Source organism: Borostomias antarcticus, assembly GCF_949987555.1.
Source record: "Borostomias antarcticus genome assembly, chromosome: 1".
Lineage (NCBI taxonomy): Eukaryota > Metazoa > Chordata > Actinopteri > Stomiiformes > Stomiidae > Borostomias > Borostomias antarcticus.
This window is the reverse complement of record NC_140234.1, coordinates 31630529-31654489: the sequence shown is the minus strand read 5'-3', so window position 1 is coordinate 31654489 and position 23961 is coordinate 31630529. Positions and strand designations below refer to the sequence as shown.

Below are 23961 nucleotides of genomic sequence, written 5' to 3'. Positions count from 1 at the left end.
TTTCCTGTGTTCAGCAGGAAAATAATTGTTCAAGCTGTTTTTCTATCAGTATTAGACTATGGTGACACAATCTATAGAGATGCTTCCGTGACAACCTTGAAACCCTTGTCTACCACTCCGCCCTAAGATTTATTACGGGTGATAGATATGACACTCACCACTGTGTTCTTTATCATAAGGTGGGATGGCCATCTCTTTCTCCAAGGCGTAACTATCACTGGTATTTGTTTATTTTCAAAACCATTATTGGTAAACTTCCACCTTACATCTCAGCTCTGTTGGACTGGAGCCTTGGCACCTACCAGATCCGATCTAATGATCAGCTTGTTCTCAGGGTTCCTTGAGTGCATTCTGAACTTGGAAGGACTGCTTTTTTCCATGATGCTCCTTATACTTGGAATACCTTACAACAGACTCTAAAGCTTGAGGTCCTTCATTCAGTCACAGTTTAAATCCATGGCTTTAGACCTATGTACTTCAATCTGTAAGTGTTTTTAATTATAATAATAATAATTATTATTATTATTATTATTGTACATTTGCATTTGTTTTATTGATATTTGTGTCTTGTGTGAACTCGTCATCACTGTAAATGAGGGAAACCTCAGTGCTATAAAGGTTTGAAATGAAATTAGGCCCAGAGTGAGAGGTGTTTGTGAGTGAGGAAACCACTGCATGATTCTAATGTCCTTAGGGCTTGTAATATTCCACATAACATCATCTAATATTGTCTGTTGGTCTGAATGAACAATGAAGAGCAATTGTTAAGATTATATCTAGAGAATTGTGGATAATGTAGTCCTTTCTCGGGGGACTGTATCCGTCAGGCCTGTCCTGCCTGAGAACTGGTTAGATGTGTTATTTCTCAGTCTGAATGGAGTGATCGTGTGTTTAGCTGAGGAGAGTTAAACCTCTGGAACGGTAGTCAGTCATTGTGAAGTCAGAGCTTTTCTTGAAGCTATCTCTTCTCTCGTTGCAGATCTGCTTCGTGAACCTGGATCAGCTCACGCTGGATCGTCATGACGACAGCTGCGTCAAGGTGCGACATGGCTCTTTCCCGCCTCTCCCACCTCTTGCCCTCAACTTGCTTCTCACAGCGCTGTAAACAGAAGCGTTGCCATGGATTCAGGATAATTACCCTGATGGGGAGGGCTGATGTGTTTAGGTAGTTAGCAGGTTTGCACTGGTGACTGTGAATGTGGGTGTCCCTCCTACAGAAGCTGGCCTCCATCTCGCCAGACCTGCCCAAGCTGATTGGCTCCCTGAGAGTGCGTCAGCCCAGGGAGAACGAGGTCATGCTGCTCAGCGGCTTGGAGGCTCCCGACCCCAGTCACCATGACCCTGCCCACGCGCAGGTGAGTCACACTCAGCCACACACACCTCACCTATTTCAATGACCTATGACGCATTGGAAGGCCACACCCACAAGCTGGGGGGAAGGCACCGGTGTCTCTCCATAGACTAATATGCAAAATAGTCTCTCTTTTGGTTTCTTTCAACATTCGCTGTGATTGCTTTTTGAGGGTTTTCTTAACCTTTCTGATATAGAATATAACATACTGCTCTTTTATCTTAAAATTATCATGCAGTTGTTTTATGACAGTGAGCGCAAAATATGACAACAATGACACCACAAACATATCAGGAAGTGTATTAAATCACAAAAATCTATCAGAGAAAATGTCGAAAGATGCTAAAAGGAGGGTAATTTGCAGACCGCAAAATATTTCCCCAACTTGCGGGCGTGGCTTTCCTCTCCATTCTTCTTATTTCAACACAACATACCTGTTATTCGAGCTCCACCCCCAGCCTCACAACCACTGTGCTACATATTTCAATATGTAAAATCCAGACAAAAGAAGGGTTTCGCCACACAAACAAGTCAGGATGTTTATTGTGTGTGGATGATCTTCCTCTCTCTCGTGTGTTTGCCAGGCCCTGCGGGGTGCCGATGTGTGTCTGGTCCCGTGCGCCGGGGGGTGGCGTCCCTCCCAGCCCAGCGCCATCCTCTTTGAGATCAACAAGTTCCTGATGGGCCTGCAGTGGGCCCAGGAGCGCCAGCCCCAGGGCAGGGTGGCCAGAGGGCGCCTGGACGACGACACCAACCGCTCCATCTCGTCCATAGAGGAGGACTTCCTGACGGCTTCGGAGCAGCTGGGGGACGACAGCGAGGACGACGGCTTCAAGAACGGTGGCACATCCTCTCCGCTCCTCTAATACAGGGTTTCCAAACCTGGGGTCCGGACCCCCCTTAGGGGGGTGCCAACGATCGCAGGGGGGGCGCTAGGCCTTACATACATTGAGGCCTAATATATCATATTTAGCTAGACAAATATTTGTTAAAGAATCATGTCATTGACATGTCACACAGCAGTTATAACAAAATACATGATTGTGTCTGATAGGGCCAAAAGACTACAACACTACAATTCTACGTATATTACTTCAACAAATTAATCTGAGACTCTGTATTGCCTCAACATTGACGTTAGGACGTAGATTGGACGTTCAACACAACTTGGGGGGCGCAAATTCCATCAGGTGGAAGTTAGTGGGGCTCTAGGGAAGGAAGGTTGGGAACCGCTGCTCTAATATATACAGTGGGCCATGTTCCCCCGGGAGCTAGTGTGCAACACATGAAGCTAAACGCTCATCCATATGCAATAGCCATACATCATTTTGTTAGATTGAGTAATGGATTATTAAGTACCCTTCAAAACAAGACAGGTAAGCATGTTGTTGTGTGCTTCATGGTATAAATCATGTCATGGAGTTGTTGGTGCAATGCTGTTAGACTCCTCAGCATGCGACACATGTTGGCTCCGTATGCTCTTACCACAGGTGATAGTCCTCCTATGCTCTTACCACAGGGGATAGTCCTCCTATGCTCTTACCACAGGGGATAGTCCTCCTATGGTTCCAGACGGGATTGACAGGCGTCCGGACGTTTTTTTTGCTGACCGCAGCGCTATTTAAATGCAGCGTTTCTCTCTCCGAGTGGCCTGTCACTCCTCATTGGTAAACCAACTTCTCTGTGGCTGCGCTATCCCATAATGCCCTCCCGGCTGGCTTCCTGGCTCGCAGTAAAACAGATCAGCGCTCTGTCATCATGTAGATGAATATGGCCCGGAGCTTCGCAAAGCTCATCTGCTAATCTATAATTAATCTATAATTAATGTGGCATATAGAATTAGAGCTGGCAATGTGAAGGTTGTGCTCTCCTTTGAGATGTAATATTCATCATAATCAGATCAGTACAGATAAAAAATAATAATAAAATAAAAAGTCGTCACACGGGGGTGGGTGTATCTAGTCCAGTAGGAGACATTTGTGGCGCTGAGCGTTTCTGATTATTGATAGGGTAGTGACTGTACACTGGGCTACCCAGCAGCTGCTGCTGTCTAACAGGTCTGGACATGTCTGTCTTTCCCCGCAGAGCCCGAGAGCAGAGAAGTGGCGGCGGTGGCGGTGGGCGGGGCCAGGCCCTCAGGTCAAGGGGTGTGTCCGAGTGAGCGCCGGGACAGCGAGAACTCGGAAGCGACCGTCTGCATGGCGGTGAAGAAGAGAGGCAGAGCCGTGCGCCACGCCGACAAGGAGGAGGAGTCGGCCGGAAACTACGCCTCCAACCTGGCCGAGTCGGTACTGCAGGACGCCTTCATCCGCCTGTCTCAAGATGAGCCCTCCTTCGCCCCCGGGGCCGCCGTGAGCGTGTCCCTGACCGGGACCCTGCCCACCGGCCCCGCCCGGACCGAGGAGCTGTCCAGGGCCCACGCCTGCTCCTTCGAGCTCCCCAAGATCGTCATCGTGCAGAGCCCGGATAACTCCGAGGGGGCGCCGGAGTGGCCAGGTACTCAGGCCTCTCAAGTTCAGGTGGACCCGGCCAGATGGACCGCCGAGCGCGGCGCAGCAGAACAGCGCGGGCACCGCGGTGATAGCCACGCCTCCAAACCCCTGGAGGTGGCCTTGGCCTGTGCGGCCAACATCATCGGCACCATCACCAGCCCCCAGGCCACGGAACGCCTGACCCCGGAGCCGGTGGACGAGGACACAGACGAGTGGCGGGAGGATTCCGAGGAGGAGGGCGCCGACAGCTACTCCCTCCCCCCCGCTGTGTGCGGTGTGGCCCGGGTGGCGGGCGTGGTGGCGGCGGCCGACCTGCTGGAGGAGGAGTCCAGGGAGGGCTGCGAGTCGGACGAGTCCTCGGAGGTCTACTGCGCCTCCCGCGGCCTCCTGTCCGCCGCCCAGACGTCCGCGGCCGTCACCCTCCGCTGCAGCGTGGCCGAGGGCACCAGTGTAGACGCCTTCAGGGCCCACATCGCCCAGGTCCTCCACCAGGAGGCCGCCGACGTCCTGGCCCAGCCCCAGGGCTACAACAGCCTGGCTCACCTCCTGGAGACCACCCACAACAAGATAGTCGACAGCATCACGTGTCCCAAAAGGTCCTGCGTGGATGAGACGGAGGTGGACGATTTTACCGCCGAGGTGGCGGACAGCCTCTTTAAGTACGCGCTGGAGAAGGCGAAAAAGAAGAAAGAACTGGATGCCCTGGGAAAAGACGCCCCCGGCCTCCAGGGGTTTCTCCAGGAGAGCGTGAACGGTCTGCTCTTTGACGTTCTCCGTCTCACCTCCAAGAGAATCGGCGACATTTTCAAATGTAATCTGGGGCCGTTTGACGCGCAGGTGGACGAAGCTCGCTACAGAGCTTTCGAAGCCGCGGCCAAGGAGCGGGTCAGCCAAACACAGAGACTGGCCAGCTCCGGACAGCCTGACAACAGTGAGAACAAGAGCAGCCTACTCCACTGCACAGATAGGCTGTCTATGTTCACTGGGACCAGGGAGGACAAATATGGATGGGAGGAGAAGGAGAGAGAGAGCAGACAGCCTGGGTCTCATGGCTCACCGGTGCTTATCAAAGAGCAACGCAGGCACGGTCAGACCAAAGCTTCTTTGGTGGACGTTGGTGACTGTCAGAGCAGAGGGATGACCAGAGAGCCTCTGGGGGAGATCTCGGCCCTGAGCACGGAGAGGCGGGGCAGCAGGGTCAGTAGTGACAGCAGGCAGTCCTCGCTGACCCCCCAGTCCTCGCTGACCCCCCAGTCCTCGCTGTCCTCCTGCTCCGGCGCCCTGCTCTCTCTCAGGATGGACTCGGAGTCCAGGACACCCGTCACCTGCTTCGCAGACGACCTGGCGACCACCGTGGTGTCCATGGCCACGGAGCTGGCCGCCATCTGCCTGGAGAACTCCAGCGGGAAGCAGCCCTGGTTCTGCGCCCTGAAGGGGGCGGCGGCGCCCGAGGAGGCGGCGCCCGAGGCCTACCTGCTGCCCTGCCGCCCCACGCTCCGCAGGAAGGAGGGCCAGAACGCCGCCGCTGCCGCGGCCACCGCCTCCAAGAAGCACCGTCCGCCGCGCCTCAGCGAGATCAAGCGGAAGACGGAGGAGCACCCAGAGCTGATGGAGCGCCTGGTCAACCGCGTGGTGGACGAGACGGTCAACCCCGACGAGCTCCAGGACCCGTTCGCCCTGTTCGCCTCCGAGGTCACTGCCCGGATCATGAACTGCCCCGAGCTCAGCGTGGTGGACACGTCCAAGCCCGGGCAGCAGCTGTCCCGCGGCCGGCTGCAGTGTGAGCGCTGGGGGCGGGGCAAGGCGGCGAGCTACGAGAGCATCCCGGAGGAGGACGCCGACCCGTCGGGGACCCCCAATAACACCCTGGGGCCCGGCAGCCGGCTGGGTCAGAACCTGAGCCGGGGCAGCTCCATCTCCAAGCAGTCCAGCTGCGAGAGCATCACCGACGAGTTCTCCCGCTTCATGGTGAACCAGATGGAGATGGAGGGGCGGGGCTTCGACCTGCTGCTGGACTACTACGCCGGCAAGAATGCCAGCAGCATCCTGGCCGCCGCCGTGCAGCAGGCGGCCGCCAAGAAGAACGGCCACCTGGGCGTGCGGGCGTCGTCCTCCTGCCTGTCCAAGCAGTCCAGCACGGAGAGCATCACGGAGGAGTTCTACCGCTTCATGCTCAGGGACATGGACAAGGAGAACAAGGACTACGGCGTGGCCAAAACGAGGGAATGGAGCAACAGCCTGCTGCCTCCGTCTCCCAGAAGCCCCTTCTGCATCCGCCAGTCCTCGGTGCCGGACCGGCGCTCCTCCGACTCCAGGCTGACGGTCAACTCCCCCGTCAAGGCCAACTCCTTTGACGGCTTCGCCCGGAACATGCGTGGGGAGACTCTCAACGTCTACCCCGCTAACTCGGGGTCGGCTGCGGGCCTGTGTAGGTCAGACTCCTGCCTGTACCAGAGAGGGCAGATGGACCAGATCACCGACATGCTGATCCACGAGACCTGGTCCAGCTCTATCCAGTCCCTGATGAGAAAGAACAAGATCATTGTGGACCCGGAGGACAGCTTGGACTCAGACGGCGCCGGCGACTCCCAGCCGTACGTCCAGCAGTACGCCAACCGGCTGGCGGCGGACATCGTGGAGACGGGCAAGTCCGTCCTGGGGGGCCGGGAGGAGGGGGAGGGAGGGGGCGGAGCCACGGGGGGCCGGCAGCGGCACATGCCCGTAGGGGAGAGGAGGAGGGGCTTCAAGCAGTCGCGCCCGAGCTGCGGCCGTGGCAAGGCTGGCCAGGAGCAGGCGGGCGCCGGCGGGGGGGGCGGTGACATCAGCGTGCCCTCCGCCGCGAGGGCCGCCAGGGAGGTGCCTTTGATCCACATCGAGGGAGATCAGAGGGACGAGCCAGACCTGGCAACACAGACAGACCTGGCAACCCGGAGGCTGGAAGAGAACATATTGGCGAGCAGCAGCAGGTAAATCCCCCCCTTTTATCAGGAACAAGCTCCCCAAGCCCAAGGGCAGAACATCACAGGCTTTTCACCTTTCATCTGTCTGATAGAGAGAGAGAGAGAGAGAGAGAGAGAGAGAGAGAGAGACAGACAGAGAGTGAGAGAGAGACAGAGAGTGAGAGAGAGACAGAGAGTGAGAGAGTGAGAGAGAGAGAGAGAGCTCTAAGTGAAAAAACTCTCCACATGCAGGGTATTTCTTGGTCTCACAGGAATCGTTCATTTTCTCGAATGCCTCGGAACACTTAACAAAATGTGTCCTGGTTTCCCAAATAGTTATTGCAAAAGCCAGTTGGGTGCATTTGATCCCAGAGACCCAGCTAAGCAGAGGGGCCTGACACTAAGACTGATGAGCTGCATGCCGTCAGTAAGGGGGGTGAGACAGACCCTCACCCATGTCAGTAAGGGGGGTGAGACAGACCCTCACCCATGTCAGTAAGGGGGGTGAGACAGACCCTCACCCATGTCTATGACTCGTGTTGGCTGTGGGATACTCTAGTGGAAGCAGAAGCAGGGAAAAAATATGAACAGCAGTCAATGACGAGAGAGAGATCATTTCTTGATCCTGTTTGAATTGTGCCAAGACCATACACATATGATGTTTGTCGATTTAAAACATCTAAAATACATTTTATTCATCTGTTAACTCGCAAGTTAGCTAATATTAGCTAGCTGACATTACACTCACTAAAACCTTGTAAAGCCAATCTCGCACGCCAGCTCTTACAGAACTAACTTTCCTTTCGCATTGCTGCAGCTCTCAACATGGCCAGACTAATAGTGATTTTCACCTCTTTTAATCATTTTAAACTTGTTCTGAAATAACTGCTTTACAGTTTTACGACAAACTGTGACTTTCTGGACTTGTAAAATTATGTTTTAAATCGACAAACATCATTATGTGTCTGGTCATAGAACAATTCAAATGGGATCAAGAAATTCTATATTTCTCGCCGTTCACTACCGTACTCTTATCTCTTTTGCGAGATAAGGTCCCATGAGAAGGCAGTTCACTTTGATCGAACACACCTTGGTCTTTAAGATGGCAGAGGCAAATCTGTCTGTTATATATGAGGTAATCATGGCTCACAGCAGAATGATACCGTTCCTACCAACCCAGTCCACCCTGGAGGCATAGAGACACGGCCTAGTGGTATCTCTTTATCAGAGGGACGTCTCATCAGGGGCTACGCGTGTCAGAGGCTCAGTCACAGAGATATGACCCAGAAGAGAGAAGTCAGTCATGAATCGCCATTAGGGATTTATATGGGAGTGACAGTGGACTGGGTTGTGTGCATAAAGGGGGACAAACATGTATTTCATGCGTTATATAAAGGTTACGCAACCTTTTAACCGCCTGTGCCAGTATTCATACGATGAGCATCAGTGATTTACTAATGCGCTAGACAGAGATGCGCTGTATAAACAGACGTGTGATCATGAGGAGAGAGAAGCAGGAAGCTGAAGGACCGGCGGGGCTCGCAGCTTTTTCACTCAACACGTAATCAGCGTTGTTTAGGGAGCCGGCGATGCGCGTCTGTGTCTGTCCCCGGTGGACACGCCCCCTCATCCCCCCCCGCGGGCGCTTGTACTGGCCAATCAGACTGAGCAGCCCCCGCGACAGCCTGCCAGGCCCACAGATGCATTGTGGGCTCAGAGCCAGGGGACTTTGTGATTACAACCATGGGTATTTTTTGACACGAATTGTAAAGACTAAAAAGTATTCCGCTTGATACTAGAAATAAGAATGTGCCCCACCCCCTCAGCCAGTCACCAGCCTCTTGGTTTGCTCTCCTCATGCAGCGGTGAGCAGGACAGGGGGGCGGGGCTGGGCGGGGGCTCCTTGAGCACCGGCAGCGAGGAGAGCACGGGGAGCTGGTCGCACATCGCCCCCGACGACGACCCCCGCGAGGAGACCAGTAGTTTTGTCCAGCTGAGCGAGGGGTCAGTAAAACCACTGCTCCGTCCCGTCTGATCACACCGCTACGCTGCTAGCCCCGCCCTCGTCCTCCTCACCCTGCTCGCACCCGGCCCCCGTCGCTGCTCGCACGCTCACGCTGTGGTGCGCCGGTCGTCTGCTGTAGCTCAGGCCCTGGGAGTTACCCCCCCGGCGACCCCTCTCCCCCCCACGCCTCGCGGCACGCAGCCGAGATCCAGCCGACCAGGACCCACTGACTGAGTCCTGACCTCACACAGCTTCTCTCACGCAAGGCTCACAGAAAAAAGACGCTCTATGAAACCTTTCATTTTTTGGCTTGTCTTGCTAATTGCAGAGAGAGTGCAGGTGTGCTCAATCAGAGAAAACGCCAGGGTCAATTTGCAAGCTGCAGTCCTAGGGTCGGCCATTTTGAAAGGGGTTGACAACAGCGACATCTCTTGATTGGTGTAGCTCGCTGTTAACCACGGCTGTCGCTGTTGCACTATAGGATTGGGGGAGTGTATTGCTTATCCATTTGTCAGCAATAGTTTGAGGGGACAGAATGAGGACATCATTCTTGTCTGCTTCACTTGGTCCCCTACTGCATACTTACTGACTCAAATCCCAGCCTGACCACTGCCATGGGCGTCTGATAGATAGTGTCTCTAGGCCGGGGTTAGGAGTAGGGGAGGTTAGAGGTCAACAGGAGGCTCTGTGTGGCTTTAGCTTGGCAGTGTGGCGAGACGCATGCTTTGCTGCTCAACCTGCAGCCATGACACGTACCGCAGGGTCACCGTGACCTCCGCGCCAGGGTCAGCGTGACCTCCACCCACCTGTTCACTTGACCCCCAACACATCTCAGAGCGCCGCTGCCACCGCTGTGACCCGGGGCTCAGTCGCCCGCTCTGCCCGCCGTCGCCGGCCAACCGCATCCTGACAAATCTCCTCATCCTCATCTCTCCGGACAGGTGCGTCGCCAGCGCCCACCCCCCTCCCCACCCCCTGCTCAGCTGTAGCTGCTATTTCTACGTTAATCGCAACCTAACATCGCCTGCATCGCCGCGGCCCATTTCTGGTCCCTTCATAAGTCGCCGGCCGCGTCGCGCGTCCAGAGGCCAGGTGTGAATGTCCCTGTGTTTGGGTTCATAGGAACGGGAACAGCAGCGCGTCCAGCCTGGGACTAACGGACCTGGAGGCCTTCCCTGACCTGCTCCCCCACCAGACCACGCTCACCAGGTAACCAGACCCCCGAGCCCCCCAGACCACGCTCACCAGGTAACCAGACCCCCGAGCCCCCCAGACCACGCTCACCAGGTAACCAGACCCCCCGAGCACCCCAGACCACGCTCACCATGCAACCAGACCCCCCCAAGCCCCCCAGATTACGCTCACCATGTAACCAGACCCCCCCGAGCCCCCCAGACCACGCTCACCAGGTAAACAGACCCCCCCAAGCCCCCCAGATTACGCTCACCATGTAACCAGACCCCCCCGAGCCCCCCAGACCACGCTCACCAGGTAACCAGACCCCCCCGAGCCGCCCAGACCACGCTCACCAGGTAACCAGACCACCCGAGCCCCCTACAGCACGCTAACATGCCACCGACAGAACAGACCACAGACCACCGCCCGCTGTGTGGTCCTAACGCTGCTCTCTCTCCCCAGTGAGGAGGTGGGGAAGGGTCAGCCCTCGGACAGCCAGGAAAACGTTGACGGTGAGTCACACTCACACCTCTGGTCAACCTTCAAACTACTGTAAGAAATGACTGTCAACTATGTAATATAGATATCTAATATGTAATAATCATAATGTGATTCACTTCCTAATAATGTAATACAAATTGTGCATATGTAATGGTTATTAAATGGTTACTAACCCTGTCTACAAGCTGCTATAGCTTCCGGGACAATATAGGATTGAATTGATTGAGCCAAGACCACGCTGTCAGTGTCAGAATACACTCTTCTGTGCCCAAACCGAATCAGTAAAGTGTGTATAACGGAGTTCCATGTCTATATAACGTTGGGTGTCTTGCAGAGGGCACCTCGGTCCGGATCATGGGTGGCAGCAGCGTCCACAGGGAGGTGCTGGTGGTCAACTGTGACCTGGACCCTGATGGCGTGGACTCTGAGCTGCGCGTGGCGCTACAGTGGATGGCCGCCTCGGAGCTGGGGCTGCCGGCGCTGTACTTCAGGAGGTCCAGAGAGAGGCGGACCGCCAAGGTGGGTCACACGCAGGTACCCCGGCTATGGTCACATGATCCACACATCAGCTGAAGCTAATGAGCTGGAGTGGATCCAAGCATTAACCTGGTTTAGTAGAGGTGTGCAGGAGAGAGAAAGGTAAACTGAACATTATTTTTGGAGTGTGGTTGTGTTGTTCTTTGAGGGAGTGTGTGGTTGTTCTCTGAGGGAGTGTGTGGTTGTGTTATTCTCTGAGGGAGTGTGTGGTTGTGTGGTTACTGAGGGAGTGTGTGGTTGTATTGTTACTGAGGGAGTGTGTGGTTGTATTGTTACTGAGGGAGTGTGTGGTTGTATTGTTTCTGAGGGAGTGTGTGGTTGAATCATTACTGAGGGAGTGTGTGGTTGTATTGTTTCTGAGGGAGTGTGTGGTTGAATCATTACTGAGGGAGTGTGTGGTTGAATCATTACTGAGGGAGTGTGTGGTTGAATCATTACTGAGGGAGTGTGTGGTTGAATCATTACTGAGGGAGTGTGTGGTTGTGTCTCAGTTCCAGAGGGTGGTGCAGCGAGCGTCTCAGAGGGCGTGGAGGATCGCCGACCTCTTCGGCGCCGTCGTTCAGTTCTGCCAGCTACACGAGGAAGAGGCAGGAGGGTCGCTGTTCGACTGGCTTCTGGAGAACCTCTAGGCTGTGCCCATATCTTCTGTCCACACACACACACACACACACACACACACACACACACACACACACATGCTGTGTGTACCTGCCCAGTGCCCACAAACCCTGCCATCAAGCCTGCCACTCCCCCTCCACCACCACTATCCTCCAGTCACACTCCACTGGACCTTGGAGTAAAGGTGTCTGCACACCGCCCAACCAACTCCAACCAACACCAGCGCTGGAGTGGTGTGCCATGTTTTCTGCCGACTGTTGCTGTTGGATGGATGGATTTTGCAGTTGAATTATAAACTGTCAATATTCTACTGAAGAATGTTGGGTGTTGGGCTTTGGTTGGCGTTGGTTGGGGTGGTGTTCAGGTACCTTAAGGACTTCCGTTTGGCTGCCGCTGTCCCTTTAAGATCAGCATGTTTCATGTTTCCTGGCAGCGCTAGCCCCACGCAAACCAGGTGTCTGATACTCATTACTTCTCAGCCTGAATCAACCTCTGACATTTCTACCCAGCCTGCGGTTTTTCTACGGCTTCAGTTCTTATACAGTCAGCGTCCATGCTTTTCACAGAAAGCGTTTATTCTACAGGACACCGTTGGGTTTATTTACCATATAAATGGGTCAAAAAGGTCATGTAACAATAGAAAATGGTTCCCTGTTTCCCAAGCCCTCCTTTGAAAGGCGCACGCTGGCTTTATCAGCTTTACTGTTATAGAGGCTGTGAGCAGATCTTCTCCCTGAAGCCGTGTTCCTACTGGGCAGATCCTTATCCTTATCACCACAGCTACACAGGAGCACACTTTCCTTGCAAACTGCTCAGATGTCCATATAGTTTATGTTTACATAGCGGCAAACAAGTCCACGTCATGACCTTGAAATGGAACTATGAGTAAGTGATGTCTTTCATGTTCTTTGAGAATTTATTTTGGATAGTTGTAAATATTGTAGAGGATTCTTAACCGCGGCATCTTTGGGTAGAAGACTGCTCTCATTTAGTTTTTATGACTTCGGAAAGACGAGGTAGAACAAGGTGTAATGTCAAATTTGTACGTGATACTGGTTTTCTCTGCAAAGTGGTACTGTAGTGTTTTATCAGCGTTATAAAAGCACACAATTCAAATGTCAACTCTGTTGTTGTGGAACTGAATGTATTTATCTTTTGACATCAATAAATGAATGTGATGTGAACATTAATAGTGTTTATTGATGGATGCAGACGTACAGATTGATCAACATTTTCTTCTCAGAAGAACGCAACGATGCACACTGACCATTCACATGAACATAAGAGAGTTGAGTCACCGGTCCTACGTGATCCTAGCTGACATATGACAGAGTGGACGTTTCTCTGGCAGGTGTTTGTCGGTGCGCTACGGGTCACCGGTTGATCACCCTCAGCGCAGTGAGCCAAAACGTGTCGAGGCCGACAGGTCTACGAAGAGGTCAGAGGTCGTTGCGATCCCAGTGGCACTGTGAGGACGGCAGCAGGCAGCGGCTAGAGAGCTGGTAGATGACGCCCAGGGGACTGGACAGGAGAGGGCACAGCAAAGCACTCCACTAGGTCAGAGCATCCTGGCCAGATGGCCATTTGCTGCACACGCGACGACCTGCTCCACGGGTCAGCGCCAGATGCGACAGGTGTTATCCTTACTACCTGCGGAGGAGCGCGAGAAGAACAGATCAGTGGCTGCACAGATGGTGTAGACTCACCCAGCTGGGATATTTTCATGTTAAGCGTGTGATTAAAGCTGCATTCATTGATTTTATTCCCAATCTCCAAACTAATTAAAACCATGTGATATCAGATTGTTTTACTGAGCCATAGCGTCCTGATGGCATCCTACTTCAATGACTCACCCCTACATTACCGATGGCCTGTCTGTGGTTATTCCAGCGTTTCTGTCTGCGTTGTCAATAGCCGGCCCTGTGCCTTTGCTCCGCCAACCCCCCCCCCCCGTGCCTTTTCTCCGCCCCCATGCCTTGGCCCCGCCCCCCATGCCTTGGCCCCGCCCCCCATGCCTTTGCTCCGCCCCTTGTACCTTATATGGCGCTGGCCGTTGATTTTAGACATTTGTTTGTAAACAAGTTTGCGCGAGTCCCTTACTGACGTCTACAGGTAAAATAAAATCAGTGAATGCAGCTTTAAATATGAGCTCAGCAGCGCGTATCAGACCTGTGATGATGGTGTCTCCCTCGTAGTTGAAGGCCGAGGAGAAGATCTCGTCAGTGTGTCCTTCCAGGACCTGCAGACAGACGCCGGACGCTGCGTCCCACAGACGGCCGGTCTTGTCTGCGCTGACCGTCAGGATCCTGCTGCCCTGAGGGCTGAAACAGATCTGCACAACATAGGGAAGTTAACGTTCACGTCGTGAATCCTGAGATGGAGTGAGCGTTGTGGGGTGAGCAGAGTCTGTTCCAACCACAGAACGACGGAATAGAGTAGGACAAACTCAAAGGGTGTCGGCATTATAGTTTTAAAAGGTCATCCTTTTGAAATGCTCATGAGGATAAGAACGGTTACATGATTTGTGTTCTTGAATGGAGGACTTATTCTCTTAGCCTGGCACACCAGATGGTTTGCTTCACATAACCATCTGGGAACTCTCCATTGGAAACTGTTTGGAAAAGGGCAGGCACTCCCAAAAGTACTTGGCAGGTGATTGGACCGTCTATCACGCGCTAACTTCAACCTGCGTGATCCTGTCTCATATTGAGTACTGTTTCACAAATTGGTCGTTTGCTGGTGTTACCATAATGAAACTCATAGAGCAACTCTTTAAGAAAGCAATCAAGGTGTTCGACCGTAAAACATACTCATTTCACCACTGTGCTATTCTTAAGAAGCATCATCTTTTAAGCTTAGAAAATTTTTAAACTTTTAAATATGCATGTTTTATATATAAATCTCTGAATGGTCTAGCCCCCCCTCCCGAGGGAATTCATCAGATGCAGAGACAAAGTGCTCAGCACTAGATCAGCCTCCAGAGGAGACTGCGAGGTCCCGTTCAGACGAACAACCACAGGTCAGAACGTTTTATCTGTTAAAGGTAGTATGAGTTGGAACAGTCTCCCAATCATGATCCGGGAGAGTTCCACATTTGTTGCTTTCAAAAAACATCTAAAAAAATGGCTTATACATAATCAAACCTGCGAACATATATGAAGACTGAACAGCATCTCACACATAGCACTTTAGCATACAGCACTTTATATACAGCACTTTATATACAGTATACACTTTATATACAGTATACACTTTATATACAGCACTTTAGCATTAGCACTTTGATCATAGCGCTTGATGAGCATCAGCACTTTATATAGCCTCTTAGATTTAGTTTTTTATTATCTTTATTATTATTGTAATTGTATTTTAATGTTTGTCCTTCTGTGAGTACTTCTTTTTAATGTTTAATGTTTGAGGACTACGGATGGAAACTAGCTCCTAGCTTAATCCGGCATGTTTACACAGTCATGTATTTGTATGTGTTCATTAATATGCACTGTCCTCACCAAATAAACCAATAAAATAAATAAAAATAAAAACCGATCCTCGCTGTCGTCACACCTAAACCCGCCCAGCGTAGCTGTTTGTATTTCAAACTCCTCAGAACCAACGCTGATTGGAAAGGTCGTTTTCTGATCTGGCGCAAACGGATCTCTATGGATCGTGTCCAGACTCATTTGTGAGAGAAACAGAATGTCTCCCCACCTGGACGCGTCTCTCTCCATGAATAGAAGCCGAGCGCTGCTGGTTCGCCATGGTCATAAAACTCAAGTGTGTTTTCATGAAAGGCTTCAAGGTCAGTGACAATGACAGTCTCCTGACAGGAAATGGAAATAAACTTAGAGCAGCGTGACAGTGACAGAGCACAGAGACGAGAGAGAGGAGAGAGGGAGTAGAGGAGAGAGGGAGTAGAGGAGAGAGGGAGTAGAGGAGAGAGGAAGTAGAGGAGAGAGGGAGTAGAGGAGAGAGGAGAGAGGGAGTAGAGGAGAGAGGGAGGAAAGGAGAGAGGGAGTAGAGGAGAGAGGAGAGAGGGAGTAGAGGAGAGAGGAGAGAGGGAGTAGAGGAGAGAGGAGAGAGGGAGGAGAGAGGGAGTTGAGGAGAGAGGGAGTAGAGGAGAGGGGGAGCACGGAGAGGAGAGAGAAGGGAGAGAGGGAGAGCGGGAGCACAAAGCATAGAGAGGGAGAGGCGAAGGAGAGAGGAGAGAGGGGGAGGAGAGAGGAGAGAGAGGGAGGAAAGAGGAGAGAAGGGGATGAGAGAGAAGCGAGGGAGAGGGGGGGGAGACAGGGAGAGAGGGAGGAGAGAGGGAGAGTAGAGAGGGGAGAGAGAAGAGAGGGAGAGGAGAGAGGGGAGAGGAGAGAGAAGAGGGAGAGAGGGAGGAGAGAAGGGAGAAGGGGGAGAAGAGGGGGAGGAGAGAGGGAGAGGGGAGGAGAGAGGAGAGAGGGGGAGGAGAGAGGGAGAGGGGAGGAGAGAGGAGAGAGGGGGAGGAGAGAGGGGGAGGAGAGAGGAGAGAGGGGGAGGAGAGAGGAGAGAGGGGGAGGAGAGAGGGAGAGGGGGAGGAGAGTGGGGAGAGGGGGAGGAGAGAGGGAGAGGGGAGGAGAGAGGGAGAGGGGGAGGAGAGAGGGGGAGGAGAGAGGGAGAGGGGGAGGAGAGAGGAGGGAGGGGGATACTACCTAATGAGGTTATACTACCTAATGAGGTTATACTACCTAATGGTCCATTCTTCTAGATTGTATTGTATGACTTCATTATTGTATTTTGCACTGTCCAGTTTTGTTCTTGCACTGTGTTTATTGTCATGCACCAACAGACAGAGGCACATTCCTCGTAGGTGCAGACCTACGTGACTAAATAAAAACCTGAATATCACTGAATGTGACTGTCTGATCTCATATTCCTTGGAGGTGCAGGTGTTCTCATTTAAAACCCTGGCCTAGAGACACGCTGCCATGCAGACTAACTGGCCTGGCAACAGCAGGGAGTAAGGGGATGGAGAGAGAGAGGGAGAGAGGGATGGAGAGAGGGAGGGAGTGATGGAGAGAGAGGGAGGGATAGAGAGAGGGAGAGAGGGGGAGGGATGGACAAAGAGAGAGGGAGGGATGGAGAGAGGGAGAGAGTGATGGAGAGAGAGAGAAGGAGGGATGGAGAGAGGGAGGGAGTGGTGGAGAGAGAGAGGGAGGGATGGAGAGAGGGAGAGCGAGTAATGGAGAGAGAGAGAGGGAGGGATAGAGAGGGAGTAATGGAGAGAGGGAGGTGGCAGGATGGAGAGAGGGAGGGACGGAGAGAGAGAGGGATGGAGAGTGAGGGAGGGGTGGGGAGAGAGAGAGGGAGGGGGGTGAAGAGAGAGAGAGGGGTGGAGAGAGAGGGAGGGATGGAGAGAGAGAGGGAGGGGTGGAGAGAGAGAGGGAGAGAGAGGGAGGGAGGGGTGGAGAGAGAGAGAGGGAGGGGTGGAGAGAGAGAGAGGGAGGGAGGGGTGGAGAGAGAGGGAGAGAGAGGGAGGGAGAGGAAGGGAGGGGTGGAGAGAGAGGGAGGGTGGAGAGAGAGAGGGAGAGAGAGGGAGGGAGGGGTGAAGAGAGAGAGAGGGAGGGGTGGAGAGAGAGAGAGAGAGAGAGAGAGAGAGGGAGGGGTGGAGAGAGAGAGAGAGAGGGAGGGGTGGAGAGAGAGAAGGAGGGGTGGGAAGAGGGAGGTGGAGGGAAGCGGGGCATTGAAAGGGGAGGTGAGAACAGGCCAGACAGGGAGAGACAGACTGAAATAGAGGGAAGGTTGTGGGAAGAAGACTGACAGAGTGGTTAGGAAACAAGGAAGGAGAGACAGGGAAGGAGAGACCAGGAAGGAGAGACAGGGAAGGAGAGGCGAGGAACAGATTAGTTCACAATCCTGTGGAATCCCCCTCCATCCTCCTGATGTGATTCACTAAACAGCCAGAGCTCTTCGTTCAGATCAACCTGAACCACAGCCTGGACACACACACACACACACACACACACACACACACAAATACAGTGCACTTAAGCCTAGTGTATACTTCAGAAGATGGCTCATGACTCCATGGCAGCCGTGAGCCGTAGCTTGTCTGAGGTATTAACTAGGCTTTACAAACACACACAGACACAGTAAATGGGCCGCAATTAAACAGTCAGCTTTTCTACTTCCACATGACGCCTGTTCATTCACCCATCTGACCTTTCACCCTGGCCGTTGTACCGGTGGCCTTCTGGAGCCGGCTGCACCAACTGGGCTCAACTTACCACGGTCGGCACTGAACAGGTCGTAGCGAAGACCCACCAAGACCGACCACAGTAACGCCCGGGCGCAACTACGACCCGTCTAAGAACTGCGCGTCCGTGTGAAGACGCTCAATAGTGTCCTTGGCTGAGCAATATTGTTTGCATTGCTATGCGCGTAGCATGCACATTCTATTGCAGAGGGGGATATTATTTTAACTACAACTAGACTATGCTAACTACTAAGCTATCATGAGACTAAGCTATCATGATCAACTCCAGTGAGGAATCTTTTAGTGAAAGTGGGCTGTTAGACCACAGAGGTGTGCAGATTCCCAGCTGCTAAATGTCCTCAAGTGAAGCAGTTACTTGCATGACTGGTAACATAATGCATGACTAGCAATGTAGTAGCCTACATAAATAAGACATGTAGCCCATTCAAAGCCTGCGGTTGTTGGCACTATAAATGAGGTGTTTGTTCAGAACCTGGCCCATGGACAGGGCGGCTAAGTGCACTGGTGAGAGAAAGAGAGAGACCAGGGGGATGGAGCTGCAGGCCTCCAAACGCCCGGCAGAGAGAGAGGCAGCGGGAACCAGAAACCATGAACAAATGTTTGATGGATTGAGAAGTATTCGAAATCGATGTGAAGGGAAAAGAAGAATAAATGAGTGTTCAGAATTGAACATTGAACGACACAACTGAACAATCGTCTTCCAAAAAGTCGTTGATATTGTATATTTGTGTCCCAGATTTGACCGAGACGGCGGACAAAACCCCTCCCTAAAAAGGATGACCTCCATCAGATTCCCCGGGAGGAGATCCATACACTATTATTACGCTGAAATGGAACAAGAAAAGCTGGAATTGGAGAAGCAGAAATTGTATTTAGAGACAGCTCTGCTTCCAGTGCAGCTATAGGCCTGGCCTAGCCCACTCCACAGGCCTGGCCTAGCCCACTCCACAGGCCTGGTCTAGCCCACTCCACAGGCCTGGCCTAGCCCACTCCACAGGCCTGGTCTAGCCCACTCCACAGGCCTGGTCTAGCCCACTCCACAGGCCTGGTCTAGCCCACTCCACAGGCCTGGTCTAGCCCACTCCACAGGCCTGGCCTAGCCCACTCCACAGGCCTGGTCTAGCCCACTCCACAGGCCTGGTCTAGCCCACTCCACAGGCCTGGCCTAGCCCACTCCACAGGCCTGGTCTAGCCCACTCCACAGGCCTGGTCTAGCCCACTCCACAGGCCTGGTCTAGCCCACTCCACAGGCCTGGTCTAGCCCACTCCACAGGCCTGGTCTAGCCCACTCCACAGGCCTGGTCTAGCCCACTCCACGCATCTTTGAAGAGGGTAGCGCTCTTTCACAATGCTACCTATATAACCAAAAATACAATGGAGAAATAAAATCAAAGAGAGCCCATAGTAGCTAACAATAAAACAGTTAGCAAAACAACAATAATAGAAAGTGTAGCCTACAATAAAAGGCTAAAGATTTATTGAAATTATTTTTTAAGCATAGCTAGTTGATCAAAATATGCCATATGCAGATGTGGACAAGTCCCCCAGACTCCCGTACCTTCAGATGTGGACAAGTCCCCCAGACTCCCGTACCTTCAGATGTGGACAAGTCCCCCAGACTCCCGTACCTTCAGATGTGGACAAGTCCCCCAGACTCCCGTACCTTCAGATGTGGACAAGTCCCCCAGACTCCCGTACCTTCAGATGTGGACAAGTCCCCCAGACTCCCGTACCTTCAGATGTGGACAAGTCCCCCAGACTCCCGTACCTTCAGATGTGGACAAGTCCCCCAGACTCCCGTACCTTCCGATGGCTCTGCAGCAGGACTCATGTGATCTGGGACTGACCGCTGTCTCCTACTAGACCAGAGCTTCTATTTGTTCTGTTATTATAGAGATCCAATGGATTGCTCCGATCCCTAATGATCCGTTCTTCTCTAAAGCCTGCCCGTTGAGATAGATCAGACACGTCATTGCAATCAACTATTTACATGTTTACATTAGCCTGCCTTTAGAAACGTTCTGAAATCAGACTTCTGCCTGCTCTCGGGTAGGTGTAGAATTTACACCCCGGTCTTAGTGAAAACAGTGGTTACAACCAGCTGGTGCACCGCTTTAAGTAAAACCCAGAAAGTTACAACTGACAGCTTCTGACCAGGCGTAAACCCTGAAGGTGCAGCCGGCTCCTGGTGTGAACAGTCAGGCTCCTGCTCACGGGAGGATTCACGCTTCACAGGGCTTCCTTATCCAGTCTGAACCCGGCGTTACCAGACAAAGCGCTTTACAATGGCCTCTCGTTCACACACCAATGGCGGTAGCTGCCATGCAAGGTGCAAGCCTGCTCATTGGGAGCAATTTGCTTGTTTTTCAGTCAGGTTTTCGCCAGCACTGAATACGAAATGCCAGGCAAGAAACGTAGGTGTTGTGATGGACTCTGAGGCCCATATAAAGAATGTAACAAGGATCTAATTTTATCACCTAAGAAACATTGCCAAAGTGAAATCTTTCCTCTCCCAGACTGATACTAAAAGACTAAGGCATGCTTTTATTACTAGCAGGTTGGACTATAGTAACGCTCTCCTGTCTCACCTACCAAAAAAGCAATTAGTCAACAACTCCAAGGGGCGAATTCACTAAAGGATTGCGCAGCTTTTCCTGACGCAAAGCCTGTGCAAATAAGTCAAAATTTATGTTTGCTATTCACAAAGCCCTCGCAAAGGGTGAAATACGGTGTTAACTGCGTTGCGTTCGTCATTGCGTTTCTCTGCGCCGGTGTTATTAGCTCATATTTAAATTAGGTAATATGGGCGGAGAATGTTCCCCTTTCTATGCAAATGAACATTATTGCAAAACCCGCCCAATTCACAAAGATCGGCGCAAATTGCCTCACGCAGTTAAAGTGAAATTAATACCGTTTTCAGAAACGTGGTGGTATTTAAGCGCAAGGGGTGTGTCGCGGCCAGCCTGTCCGCTGATCATGGCAGCAGTGATTGTTGCGAGGCGAATTCGGCATCGCAATGCCAGTCATGTTGTTCGTGAGAGAATATTTAGAAGAAGGTCACTTTTTGATTTAACACTAGAACCACCGTGGTAGCTGTTTGGACACCAGAGCGCGCAGCTCTTCAGCCAACTGGAGGATGAAGTCGCGTCTGGGGAGGCTCAGTTGACTATGCGTCTCTCTACCCGTCCCCAGCGAGTCCAAGCTCCCCCAATGAATAATAGGCTACTTATTTATAATAGCCTACATAGCGCGAAACTGTGCGTATAATAGTCTATACGCGAAACTGCGCATTCCCTATAGCTGTTCATTGAACGGCTGGGGGCCGATATAGGTATAAATAAAGAAAAACATAGCCTACACAATATTTTTTTTATTTGAATGGTCTTGAAAATATTTTGCTTTTGTATCATAGGTGACGGCAGGTATCATCTTCAGCCATGGATGATGACTCCCGTGCGTAATCCTTCCAACGTTGGAGAGGCGGTGTACAACTGGCCTCACATCAGGGCGCGCGGTGTGATTGAGTGCACATTTGGAATCCTGAAAAGCCGTTTAGATGCCTAGATCGTACCGGTGGGGCAATGTTATACACTCCCCCAAAAGTATGCCAGATCATCGTGCTGCAACTTGCATAACATAAAATGACAATTTTTCCTTTGTTCGTCTTTTCAAATCATTCCACCTCCGTTTGCAGTCTTCCGCGTTTACACACACAAATGGCACTGACTGATTGGGAAATTAAACCCCAAATATGATTTTTTGCTGCAGTCGTGCTGTGAGACATGTTTTTGAACCTCGTCCGTGAGGCCTTCAAGTTCGCTGTCTGGAAATCGTATCATCCTTTTTCTGTCTGCCATCGTCCAATGATATGCATACGAGTTGTATGCGCTGTATGCGCAGTATTTATATAATAATTTCCTATATCAGCAGCAAATTGCACTCAGCCGCAAACACCGAATGGGCGTGTTTGCGCTGGGATATTATTAGCGCAATGTCTTTAGTGAATAGGTTTTTAAAACGGAGCACATAGCGGGCGCAACTGACGCGCAATATAATGGTGCAATTAGCGGGCGCAATTTGCTTTAGTGAATTCGCCCCCAACTGATTCAAAATACAGCAGCATGTGTTTGACAGACCAGAAGGAGGGTTCACATCACACCAGTTTTAAAATCACTGCACTGGTTACCTGTCAGTTTTAGAATAGATTTTAGGATAATTTTATTAGTCCATAAATCCTTACATAATCAAGCATCTAAATACATATCAGACATGCTTTTAAATATACAGTAGGTCCTCTGGAACTGAGCTTTTAATGGTTCCTAGAGCCAGGACTAAGAGGCATGGGGAGGCAGCCTTCAGTTCATATGCCCCCTGCCTTTGGAACACCCTGCCAGAGGACCTGAGAATGTCTGAGACCGTGGAAACCTTTAAGCGAGATCTTAAAGCGGCCCAGAGGGGGGGGGACATCTAGATTGCCTCCCCCTACTAACGCGCTTTCCACATGCGTGGAAGGCAGGGGGCCCCCCGAACAGAGCACACCGCCAAAAATTAATATGCGTATATATTGTTGCATGCTAATAAATGGGTCAATTTTGACTAAAGTGATCTCGACTGAAATAAAATTACATTAGCATTGACAATTTGGGGTTCAGTGTCTTCGACATGTGGAGAGGAGGAGCCGGGATTCGAACCGCCGACCCTGCGGTCACCTGACGACCCGCTCTACCTACTGAGCCACAGCCACCCCACACAGGGTACACACACCAAGAGCTGGTACTGCAGAGGGCTGCCACATGGCCTGATAGGATCACAATGATCACACACACATATACACACACACACACACACACAGAGAAGCGGAGGTCACAGCTGGGTCATGCTCAGCGCAATCACAGGTCACGCGTGTCAACACAGCCATCTAATGGAGGAACACAGAGAGATAGACCAGACAGTTGGAAGGTGAGTGGCTACATGGTGGCTGGATGCTAGACTGGCCAGTAGAGGAGGCAGAGGACAAGAACATGATCATTGTACCAGATCTGACCAAGAGCAAGAAAGAAAACTGAATTCAGGATGAAACCATACTACTGTATACTACTATAATGCTGTAGTGGTCAGTGGATATGGGAGCGGTCTTTATGTAAAGCATGGAGATCAGCATGAATGTGTGTGTGTGCTGAAGGTCATCTGAAGGCTCCCGTCTCTCTCAGTCCAGACATGGTGACTGACCTAGCGTGACACACAGGGCGGAACCCAGTCCCTAGGACCAGTCCTCCCCAGTAGAACCCAGCTTCTAGGACCAGTCCTCACCAGTAGAACCCAGACCCTAGGACCAGTCCCTCCCCAGTAGAACCCAGCCCCTAGGACCAGTCCTCCCCAGTAGAACCCAGCTTCTAGGACCAGTCCTCACCAGTAGAACCCAGACCCTAGGACCAGTCCCTCCCCAGTAGAACCCAGCTCCTAGGACCAATCCTCCTCAGTAGAACCCAACCCCTAGGACCAGTCCTCCCCAGTAGAACCCAGCCCCTAGGACCAGTCCTCTCCAGTAGAACCCAGCCCCTAGGACCAGTCCTCCCCAGTAGAACCCAGCCCCTAGAACCAGTCCTCTCCAGTAGAACCCAGCCCCTAGGACCAGTCCTCCCCAGTAGAACCCAGCCCCTAGGACCAGTCCTTCCCAGCAGACCCTGTGTGACTGTGAGTCAGACTGACGCACACAAGCAGACAGGAGGCCATTTTGGGAACTGAGGAGTGACTCACCTTGGAGATCTCCCCCTGGTGGCCCTCTAGCTTGGCGGTGCACTGGAGGCTGGTGGCGCTGTACACCCTGGCCGTGCCTAGGACCCGGAGGGGAGGACAGGCTGGTTTGTCGTTGGCAGTGGCGTAACGTAAGTTTGATGTTGTGCGAGATGTTCTTTAAGAGACAGAAAAAAGGGGGGGTGGCCTCACCGTCGGCGGAGGCTGTGGCTATGAACTGACCGCTGTAGTCAAAACACACGTCCAGCACCTCGTCACTGTGCCCGGCTAGAGTGACCTCACACCGTCCACTGACTGCGTCCCACACCTGAAGCAACACGCAAGCACACACACACACACACACACACACA

The 23961-nt window shown here is 52.2% G+C and overlaps 2 protein-coding genes across 2 annotated transcripts in view; one reads left to right on the top strand and one right to left on the bottom strand.

The window, feature by feature from the left end:
- Window positions 1-11630, top strand: part of sphkap (SPHK1 interactor, AKAP domain containing) — a gene marked incomplete at both ends in the record, with an annotated part of 40767 nt that extends 29137 nt beyond the window's left edge. Inside the window, 9 exons of the mRNA XM_084460242.1 lie at window positions 980-1039; window positions 1218-1355; window positions 1936-2191; window positions 3437-6809; window positions 8646-8786; window positions 9910-9996; window positions 10426-10475; window positions 10799-10983; window positions 11493-11630. Coding sequence (XP_084316368.1) covers window positions 980-1039; window positions 1218-1355; window positions 1936-2191; window positions 3437-6809; window positions 8646-8786; window positions 9910-9996; window positions 10426-10475; window positions 10799-10983; window positions 11493-11630 — 4428 coding nt within the window. The remainder of the gene's footprint in view (window positions 1-979; window positions 1040-1217; window positions 1356-1935; window positions 2192-3436; window positions 6810-8645; window positions 8787-9909; window positions 9997-10425; window positions 10476-10798; window positions 10984-11492) is intronic.
- Window positions 11631-13179: 1549 nt separating this feature from the next.
- Window positions 13180-23961, bottom strand: part of daw1 (dynein assembly factor with WDR repeat domains 1) — a gene marked incomplete at its 5' end in the record, with an annotated part of 18561 nt that continues 7779 nt past the window's right edge. The window contains 4 exons of the mRNA XM_084442306.1: window positions 13180-13269; window positions 13789-13951; window positions 23615-23691; window positions 23804-23918. Of these exons, the coding sequence (XP_084298432.1) occupies window positions 13235-13269; window positions 13789-13951; window positions 23615-23691; window positions 23804-23918 (390 nt within the window). The 3' untranslated portion in view covers window positions 13180-13234. The remainder of the gene's footprint in view (window positions 13270-13788; window positions 13952-23614; window positions 23692-23803; window positions 23919-23961) is intronic.